Genomic DNA, 11,026 nt, shown 5'->3' with positions numbered 1-11,026 from the left:
TCTCTCAAAAAATGTCGGTCATTTGGGTTGTTTGTGATCGCTTCTCTAAGATGGTCCATTTGGTACCCTTGTCTAAATTGCCTTCCTCCTCTGATTTGGTGCCATTGTTCTTCCAGCATATGGATCGTTTACATGGCATTCCGGAGAACATCGTTTCTGACAGAGGTTCCCAGTTTGTTTCGAGGTTTTGGCGAGCCTTTTGTGCTAGGATGGGCATTGATTTGTCTTTTTCCTCGGCTTTCCATCCTCAGACAAATGGCCAGACTGAACGAACCAATCAGACCTTGGAAACATATCTGAGATGTTTTGTTTCTGCCGATCAGTATGATTGGGTGTCCTTTTTGCCTTTGGCTGAGTTCGCCCTTAATAATCGGGCCAGCTCGGCTACTTTGGTTTCGCCGTTTTTCTGCAATTCTGGTTTCCATCCTCGTTTCTCTTCAGGGCAGGTTGAGTCTTCTGACTGTCCTGGTGTGGATACTGTGGTGGATAGGTTGCAGCAGATTTGGACTCATGTGGTGGACAATTTGACATTGTCTCAGGAGAAGGCTCAACGTTTCGCTAACCGCAGGCGCTGTGTGGGTCCCCGACTTCGTGTTGGGGATTTGGTTTGGTTGTCATCTCGTTATATTCCTATGAAAGTTTCCTCTCCTAAGTTTAAGCCTCGTTTCATTGGTCTGTATAGGATTTCTGAGGTTCTTAATCCTGTGTCTTTTCGTTTGACCCTTCCAGCTTCTTTTTCCATCCATAACGTATTCCATAGGTCATTGTTGCGGAGATACGTGGCACCTGTGGTTCCATCCATTGATCCTCCTGCCCCGGTTTTGGTTGAGAGGGAGTTGGAGTATATAGTGGAGAAGATTTTGGATTCTCGTATTTCGAGACGGAAACTCCAGTACCTGGTTAAGTGGAAGGGTTATGGTCAGGAAGATAATTCCTGGGTCTTTGCCTCTGATGTTCATGCTGCCGATCTGGTTCGTGCCTTTCATTTGGCTCATCCTGGTCGGCCTGGGGGCTCTGGTGAGGGTTCGGTGACCCCTCCTCAAGGGGGGGGGTACTGTTGTGAATTCTGTGGTCGGGCTCCCTCCTGTGGTCATGAGTGGTACTTCGGCTGGTTCTGTCTATGAGCTTCCTTTGGTGGATGTGAGTGGGGCTGCGGCTTCTGAGTTTCCTTCCTCAGGTGACGAGGTTAAGTCATTAGGTGCTGCTCTATTTAACTCCACCTAGTTCTTTGTTCCTGGCCTCCAGTCAATGTTCCAGTATTGGTCTTGCTCTCTCCTGGATCTTTCTTGTGGCCTGTCTACCCTGCATAAGCTAAGTTTTGCTTGTGTTACTTTTGTTTGCTATATTTTCTGTCCAGCTTGCTATATTGGTTTTTCTTGCTTGCTGGAAGCTCTGAGACGCAGAGGGAGCACCTCCGTACCGTTAGTCGGTGCGGAGGGTCTTTTTGCCCTCTCTGCGTGGTTGTTTGTAGGTTTTTGTGCTGACCGCAAAGCTATCTTTCCTATCCTCGGTCTATTCAGTAAGTCGGGCCTCACTTTGCTAAAATCTATTTCATCTCTGTGTTTGTATTTTCATCTTAACTCACAGTCATTATATGTGGGGGGCTGCCTTTTCTTTGGGGAATTTCTCTGAGGCAAGGTAGGCTTATTTTTCTATCTTCAGGGCTAGCTAGTTTCTCAGGCTGTGCCCGAGGCGCCTAGGTCTGGTCAGGAGCGCTCCACGGCTACCTCTAGTGTGGTATGATAGGATTAGGGATTGCGGTCAGCAGAGTTCCCACGTCTCAGAGCTCGTCCTATGTTAGTAACTATCAGATCACTTTGTGTGCTCTTAACCACTAGGTCCATTGTGGTTCTGAATCACCTGTTCGTAACAGGTGGCATCACTATAACAGCTGTAACGTTGAGAACCCTGTAGAGGCATGTGGAACTTTTCTAACGGAGAACAGTAGGTATGGTAGTAGGAAATCCCAGTCTCAGCCATCCTTCTCAACTACCTTCATAAGCATAGATTTCAAGTTCTTGTAAAACCTCTCCAAAAAGCCCATCCATCTGCAGATGATACCCTGACATCCAGAGTTGGGTAATCTGGAGAACCTTACACAACTCCCTCATCACTTTGGACCTAAAAGGAGTCCCTTGGTCCATCAGGATGTCCTTTGGCAGGCCAATCCAGGAGAAGATATGGACTAGCTCTCAAGCTATACTCCTGGCGGAGGAATTTCACAGTGGTATCACCTATGGTTACCGTGTTACATAACCCATTACCACCAGGATGTATTGGTGACTCTTGGTGGGCTAAACAAAGGGCCCGACTAGGTCCATGACAATCCTGTGAAAGGGGACTTCTATATTGGGCACAGGCACTAGGGGATTGCGAAAGTGGGATGCGGGAGCAGTTAGCTGACAGGTAGGGCAGGATTGACAGAAATTAACAGTGTCTTGGTGACAGCCAGGCCAGTAAAACTTCTGAAGGACCCGCTCTTGAATTTTATCTACTCCCAGATGCCTACCCAAGTCATGAGAATGGGCCAGATCTTATACCCTACGCCTATGGGGACCCGGTACCAACAACTGCTTTATCACTTCCCCTCTTGATTTAGTCACCGGATAAAGCAGTTTTTCACTTAAAGTGACATATGGAAACCTGATGTTGGCCTCTGGCTCTTGAGCAAGCCCATTTATCACAGTCACATTGTCAAATGCATTTTTTAAAGCAAACTCCTGCGTTTGGGCAGTCCCAAAATTCCCCCCAGAAGCCCCCAACCCAGGAATCTTAGCTTCATTGGTCACCGTCTCGTGCAAGGACACACAAGGAGAACAAATCCATCTCTGACTGTCATGGGGATTCATCATGGTTGAACTGGCTCCTGTCTGAGTCACATGGTATCCCCACACTCCGACATAAGTCCCAGAACAGGCTAAAGTACTGCCCTATTATCATTGAGTGTAGCAGGTCCTTAACCACTCCAACTTCATGCGACTCAGCCCCACAGTTAGTTTTTATAGTCACTGACAATGGGGTAGTCATTGGTGCTCACGTGAATACAATGAACACCCAATGTTTTTTCGGCGATCAACTGGTGGGGGAGTGGGGCCCTTTTCAAGTTCACCAAACTCCCCAAGTCTAAGGATCTTGACCACAGTACCCCATTTATTGTTACGGGACATGGCTGCAGACCCTCACTAAGTAGATAATCCTCTCTACAGGTTGGATATGTATAGTATGAACAGCGCCTCTCTATGCTGCAGTTCATTTGCTCGGAGGCTATAGGTCAACAGGAAGCTATATGTCCAGGACTGTGACCTCTAATCGAGCAAGTTTTTTCCAGTGGCCTTTGGCAACCCCTCAGACACACCTTGGGATCTTGGACAAACCCCAGTGGTGGCTCTACCACCCATCTTCTGAGATCTGAGCTCCTTAGGGGTACCCTAGTACTGAAATGCAAAACCACCTGGTACCTTTCCACTCAGCCCGCTTAGTCATCTGCATTCCGGGGGGTCTAGAAAGGGAGTGAACAAATCTGTCCATGACAACCCGCTGGAACATCTGGGCTGGAGTAGAAGACTCCGACAGTAACCACTTCTGTACAAGATGTAGTAAGTAAACAATTTGGGAGTTTGTCACCATAATACGCCCAGTGGAGAACCCTTTGTGCTCTGACCAACATAGTCACTGCCGTGTGAGCCAAGATTTCAATTTTTAATTTAGCGTACTCTTGAGCATCCCATAATGTCATGTCATAATAAGCCTTTTGAGGCTCGAAAGTTAGACAAGCTTCTCCCACTTTGCTATCATCTCCTGGTGTCTTCTTTCGCATGGCCCATCTTATCACTTTCCGGACGTATGAGTCATCACCTGGACTTGGGGAAGGGGCTGCCAGCCTCCAATGAACCAGCTCTGCGAGGAGTTCCATTTGCCGTGCAAGCACCTCCTGTTCCTGCTTCTGCATCAGCAGTTTATTTGTTTCCTGTTGAGCCAGTTGCTACTGTTGATTTACTTGCTGCTGCTGTTGATGCTGCTGCTGTTGTTGAACCTGGACCAGGTGCTTGATAAGTTCCTCCATGCTGTCTGTCATTGTCTCCCGGCTTATAGCCACCTTTACCCATGATATGCGGTTTGTCAACAGCCACTACCCATTTTCCTGGAACGACGCCCGCATTTGAAACACCAGCTGTGGTAGATTGGCTCACTCAGCAGCACACGTAAGTAGACAAGGGAGCACTTTCTCTTTAAGAACTGGTTTATTATCTATTTATCTACATATTTATCTATCCATCTATCTATCTACCTATCTACAGTCACAGCTGAAAGTGATTGCACCCTTTAAATTGTTCCACAAAAAGAAGTATTTCTCCCAGAAAATTATTGCAGTTACACATGTTTTGTTATACACATGTTTATTTCCTTTGTGCATATTGGACCAACTAAAAAAAAACTGAGAAAAAAGGCAAATTGGACATAATTTCATACAAAGCCCTAAAAATGGTCTTGACCAAATAGTTGGACCCCTCAACTCAATATTTGGTTGAGCACGCTTTGGAATAAATAACTGCAATCAATCACTTCTGGGGTTTTTAGTGTTTTTAGTGTTCAAATACACACAAAGGAAACAAGAGTTTATAACAAAAAGTATAATTGCAATCATTTTCTGGGAGAAATACTTCACTCCCTGGAACAATTTAAAGGGTGCCATCACTTTCAGCCATGACGATATTTAACAATTAACTATCTCATATACATCCTTTAGCATCACCTGCATAAATCTTTCCATTTTGCAAAAATTCTTGCAATAAATCTGCCACATGCGAATATATTTTTATGTGATCCTGGTGCTTCGTACTATTACCAGCCATTGTGATATTAACATGATTTATTTTCTTTAGTCGCGGCAATTCAATCTTCGTACGTTTTTATAACTGATATTTCTGGAAATTGGATAATCAAATGCAGACAGCATGAGATGTCAGGTGGCATCAGAAATAGTGATACATAGAAACACCCGACGTGCGGCCGGACGCGCAGCACATCAATAAGTAGAAAGCCTCATTACAGAAAACCACAACCTGCTTCCACTGTGACGTATTGTCAATATGCAAATCTGTTACTGAAGTCCTCACCCTGGACTCCCTGAGGGGGTTAAATATCAGCAGATTCCAGCTCAGGAAGCTTCTCACCATCTATGATTTCTGATAACACTTTCCTACTAGACACCAACCTGGTTTAGTGCAAAAATGTCACAAAGGAAACCGCTCCACACTGAAACCACAGGCTGAACCAGATCTCAATGGTGTGCTCTGTATATAATGTAGAGGGGAAGATCGAGCAGCTCACAGCACTCACCTGCTCCAGCCCAGCAACAGCCGGCGGCGAGCAGAACACAGCAGCACCATGGACATCCTGACTGCACCCCGCAAGGTAAGAATCCCACCGGCTGCCTCTAATGTGCCGCAACCAAGTGCGGGGCCACTATATACTGACGAGGAATTTTAATTGTAAAAAATTTAATTTTATACTTCTTATTATCTTAATATTATTTTTATTATTTTCTATTATTTATATTACTGTTATTATAATATTGATACTATTGTTTATTGCTTTGTCTTATAATTTATTACATATCATTGACGTTATTTATGACTATTTTAGATATTATTGGGTGATCTTTAAAATTACTACTAGTTTTTTAATCTATTATAATATATTTATTGTTTTCTTGTTTTAGATTATTATTCTATTATTCAAATATAATACAATTGGATATTTATTTTTATTTGGCTTTCATCAAGTTACGGTATATTAAAATGTTTGCCGCAATGAGTATTTTTTATCAATATTGCATAAAGTATAATACAATTATAACTAAACTGGGATTCAAACAGATCTATCTATCTATCTATCTATTATCTATCTATCTATTCAATCTATCTATCTATCTATCTATCGATCATCTATTATCTACCTATCATCTATTATCTATCAATTATATATATTATCTATCTTGTAGCAGCAAAGAAGAAACTTGGCAGCACTCACCGATCTTCTGACAGGTCTTTATTACACAACTTCACGGCACGGGGGTGTGTACAAGGAGTGGAGCAGGTTCTTGTACACCCCCCACCCACCCCAGTGCGTGAAGTTGTGTAATAAAGACCTGTCAGAAGATCGGTGAGTGCTGCCAAGTTTCTTCTTTGCTGCTACATGATTTATGGACGTTGTCTCGGCTGAGCACCTCGAATCTGCCGGCTGGCTGCAAGCTGTGAGTTTCCCTGCATATGGTCGGAGAAGCGGTGGTGCGGTCAGCTGTTTTCTCCCCCGCACGTATATTATCTATCTATTATCTATATATTATCTATTATCTATCTATTATCTATACACTATCAATTTATCTATTATCTATCTATTATCTATTTATCTATCTATGAACTATCTATTATCTATCATCCATTATCTGTATATTATCTATCTATTATCTATCTATCTCTTATTTATCTAGCTATTATCTATTATCTATTATCTATCTATCTATAGATCTATCTATCTATTATCTATCTCTTATTTATTTATCTATCTATCTATTTATCTATTATCTATCTATAAATCTTTTATCTATTATCTATCCATAATCTATCTATCCTCTATCTATTATCTATCTATTATCTATATATCTATCATCTATCTATCTATTATCTATTTATCTATTATGTATTTGTCAATCTGTCTCTCTTTCTCGCTATCTTAGTCATTCTCCTAATCAGTACATTGAATTAAATTCATATATAATTATGCTGCACATTGTGGCCTAATTTTCTTCTCACATTCAGTTCTCAGCCCTTTTGCTTCTCCTCGGAATCACCACCTTGTTGTCCGTCCAGTGTCTGGATCTTCATCATCCCAAGAAAGGAGTCTGTCCTCCCATCACAAAGCTCCCGACTACAGTGAAAGTCAGCCTGAACTTGACAGGACAGGACTCCATGCTCCTGAGTGGGGATGTGATTAAGCGCTCCACCTCTCCATGGGAGTACAGGTAATGCGCATTCCCCAATATCATCAGAAAGGCTTTATATGTAAGATGTAATGTTATGTTACATATTGTGATACATGAGCACAGGCAGAAACAATAGAAAAATATTGCACTAAGCAGGAGTGTAACTAGCATTCAGACAGCCCTAGACTATTCCAGGAGCCCCGCCCCCGCTCATTGCGGGGTAATAGTAATGTAAACAGCAGCAAAAAATGGGATAGTATTGCCAGAGATCTGATATTCTGTGTGCGCATACCAGAACAAGGTTTCAGCGCATGATGAGGATCGATAAGTCTCTATGCCTATAACTTTAAGGGTCTGTGGTGGAGAAAGTATATTTCACCATTTCTGCATCTCTTAGCATTCATTTTGCTGGTACTGTGAAATCCTTCAACTTTTGTGACAAATCTACCCTGCAAAAATGCAGCAAAAACACAGCAAAAATGGAACATGTGGACACAGCTTGAAAGGCAATAATCATGATTTTTTTTTTTGCGCAGTATACCATGTTAGCATTTAATCGATCTCTTCAATATAAAAAAAGTATCCCGTGAAAGCTGTAGGTTTTCGGGAAGCTTCACCTTATATTAAGTAATTACTAGTTTCACACAGTAACGTCGAAGGTGGAACTGCAACCATGAATGAAAATAATGGCAAGGAGGCCATGGTAATACTGGGAGAGAAGGATGTTGTTCTTGTTGGCCCTTTGAGACCATGGTAATACTGGGAGAGAAGGATATTGTCCTTGTTGGCCCTTTGAGGCCATGGTAATACTGAGAGAGAAGGATATTGTCCTTGTTGGCCCTTTGAGGCCATGGTAATACTGGGAGAGAAGGATATTGTCCTTGTTGACCCTTTGAGGCCATGGTAATACTGAGAGAGAAGGATATTGTCCTTGTTGGCCCTTTGAGGCGATGGTAATACTGGGAGAGAAGGATATTGTCCTTGTTGGCCCTTTGAGGCCATGGTAATACTGGGAGAGAAGGATATTGTCCTTGTTGGCCCTTTGAGGCCATGGTAATACTGGGAGAGAAGGATATTGTCCTTGTTGGCCCTTTGAGGCCATGGTAATACTGGGAGAGAAGGATATTGTTCTTGTTGGCCCTTTGAGGCGATGGTAATACTGGGAGAGAAGGATATTGTCCTTGTTGGCCCTTTGAGGCCATGGTAATACTGGGAGAGAAGGATATTGTCCTTGTTGGCCCTTTGAGGCCATGGTAATACTGGGAGAGAAGGATATTGTCCTTGTTGGCCCTTTGAGGCCATGGTAATACTGGGAGAGAAGGATATTGTCCTTGTTGGCCCTTTGAGGCGATGGTAATACTGGGAGAGAAGGATATTGTCCTTGTTGGCCCTTTGAGGCCATGGTAATACTGGGAGAGAAGGATATTGTCCTTGTTGGCCCTTTGAGGCCATGGTAATACTGGGAGAGAAGGATATTGTCCTTGTTGGCCCTTTGAGGCCATGGTAATACTGGGAGAGAAGGATATTGTCCTTGTTGGCCCTTTGAGGCCATGGTAATACTGAGAGAGAAGGATATTGTCCTTGTTGGCCCTTTGAGGCCATGGTAATACTGAGAGAGAAGGATATTGTCCTTGTTGGCCCTTTGAGGCCATGGTAATACTGGGAGAGAATGATATTGTCCTTGTTGGCCCTTTGAGGCCATGGTAATACTGGGAGAGAAGGATATTGTTCTTGTTGGCCCTTTGAGGCGATGGTAATACTGGGAGAGAAGGATATTGTCCTTGTTGGCCCTTTGAGGCCATGGTAATACTGGGAGAGAAGGATATTGTCCTTGTTGGCCCTTTGAGGCCATGGTAATACTGGGAGAGAAGGATATTGTCCTTGTTGGCCCTTTGAGGCCATGGTAATACTGGGAGAGAAGGATATTGTCCTTGTTGGCCCTTTGAGGCCATGGTAATACTGGGAGAGAAGGATATTGTCCTTGTTGGCCCTTTGAGGCCATGGTAATACTGGGAGAGAAGGATATTGTCCTTGTTGGCCCTTTGAGGCCATGGTAATACTGGGAGAGAAGGATATTGTCCTTGTTGGCCCTTTGAGGCCATGGTAATACTGGGAGAGAAGGATATTGTCCTTGTTGGCCCTTTGAGGCCATGGTAATACTGAGAGAGAAGGATATTGTCCTTGTTGGCCCTTTGAGGCCATGGTAATACTGAGAGAGAAGGATATTGTCCTTGTTGGCCCTTTGAGGCGATGGTAATACTGGGAGAGAAGGATATTGTCCTTGTTGGCCCTTTGAGGCCATGGTAATACTGGGAGAGAAGGATATTGTCCTTGTTGGCCCTTTGAGGCCATGGTAATACTGGGAGAGAAGGATATTGTCCTTGTTGGCCCTTTGAGGCCATGGTAATACTGGGAGAGAAGGATATTGTTCTTGTTGGCCCTTTGAGGCCATGGTAATACTGGGAGAGAAGGATATTGTCCTTGTTGGCCCTTTGAGTCAGTCCCTTGCAGTCTTTTTGGTATGACGCATAGAGAGGCGATCCCTATGCCAGGTCCCATATCGGAGCCAACCTATCCTGTCCTCTTTACCCAGGGATCCCATGTCAGCCGCATGATCCTAAGGCCATTGGCTTCAATCTAACTGTCCATTTATTGTTCCTTCACATATATTGTTGCTTAGTCAAAGTTTAATCAATATCTCCATTTAGTATTTTTCTTCCTTTTTGCCCTTAGCTATGACAGAAATATAAACCGCCACCCTATTGTCATTGCCGAAGCCAAGTGTGAGATGGCCGGATGCATGGATGCCAACGGAAACGTGGTCCACAGCCTGAATTCCGTCCCCATTAGGCAAGAGATCTTCGTCCTTCACCGTGAGATAAAAGGATGCGTCCCCGTCTTCAAACTGGAGAAAAAGATGGTGACTGTGGGCTGCACCTGTGTACGACCCATCATCCAAGAGCAGCTATAAAGAGGACTAGAAAAATCCTCGAAGACACACATCTATCGTTTTTAGCATCTGTAGCAAGTTTTATGCAAGTTTTGACAAAAAAAATTAACGTAGCACTGGTTAAGTGCAAGTATTCCGGTTGCAAACTCTCAACCGATATTTAATTTTTACATTTTTTGTATTTATATATTTATACTTTTATATGGAAGTGACATGTGATATAAATGTATTTATTCTTATATATGAAGGAGCAATAATAAAATGTAAGATGGAAAGAGCAAGTGTGGACTGGTTACTGAATGGGCCAATGACTTTAAAGGTTTGTAGAAAAAAAAAAAAAAAATTGCCCCCTAAATATACAGTGTGGAAAATAAGTATTTGATACACTGACAATTTTGCAAGTTATCCCACCTACAATGACTGGAGAGACATGTAGTTTTTATCGTAGGTGCACTTCACCTGTGAGAGACAGAATCTTAAAAAGAAAACCAGAAAATCACATTGTATGATTATTACATAATTAATTTGCATTTTATTGCATGAAATAAGTATTTGATACAATAGTAAAAGAGAATTTAATGTTTGGTACAGAAACCTTTGTTTGCGATTACAGAGGTGAGACATTTCCTGTAGTTCTTCGCCATGTTTGCACACACTTCAGCAGGGATTTTGGCCCCCTCCTCCATACAGATCTTCTCCAGATCTTTCAGGTCGCTGGGCAACATTGAGTTTCAGGTCCCTCCAAACATTTTCTGTTAGGTTCAGGTCTGGAGACTGGCTAGGCCACTCCAGGACTTTGAAATGCTTCTTATGGAGACACTCCTTAGTTGCCCTGGCTGCGTGTTTTGGGTCATTGTCATGCTAGAAGATTCAGCCATGACCCATCTTCAATGCTCTACTGATTGAATGAGGTTGTCGACCAAAATCTATACATGACTCCATCCATCCTCCCTTCTATATGGTGCAGTTAACATGTCCCCTTTGCAGAAAAGCACCACCAAAGTATAATGTTTCCTCCACCATGCTTCATGGTTGGGACGGTGTTCTAGGGGTTGTACTCATCCTTCTTCTTCCTCCAAACACGGTGAGTG

At 43.0% G+C, this 11,026-nt stretch overlaps 1 protein-coding gene across 2 annotated transcripts; it reads left to right on the top strand.

Annotated features, from left to right (window-relative positions):
* Nucleotides 1–5,161: 5,161 nt before the first annotated feature.
* Nucleotides 5,162–10,209, top strand: LOC138680978 (interleukin-17F-like). 2 transcript variants are annotated; one of them, XM_069768164.1, is made up of 3 exons: nt 5,162–5,415; nt 6,822–7,024; nt 9,719–10,209. In XM_069768164.1, exons 1-3 carry the CDS (start codon nt 5,389–5,391, stop codon nt 9,954–9,956), a joined length of 468 nt encoding a protein of 155 aa, XP_069624265.1. In that variant the 5' UTR covers nt 5,162–5,388; the 3' UTR covers nt 9,957–10,209. The 2 variants fall into 2 exon arrangements, with proteins under 2 accessions (XP_069624265.1, XP_069624264.1); XM_069768163.1 differs by lacking the exon at nt 5,162–5,415 and adding an exon at nt 6,161–6,256.
* The last annotated feature ends 817 nt before the right edge of the window (nt 10,210–11,026 follow it).

The sequence above is a fragment of the Ranitomeya imitator genome, chromosome 5, assembly GCF_032444005.1.
Source record: "Ranitomeya imitator isolate aRanImi1 chromosome 5, aRanImi1.pri, whole genome shotgun sequence".
In the NCBI taxonomy this organism is placed as follows: Eukaryota; Metazoa; Chordata; class Amphibia; order Anura; family Dendrobatidae; genus Ranitomeya; species Ranitomeya imitator.
The sequence above is the reverse complement of the archived record's forward strand: the minus strand, read 5'-3'. Positions and strand labels throughout refer to the sequence as shown.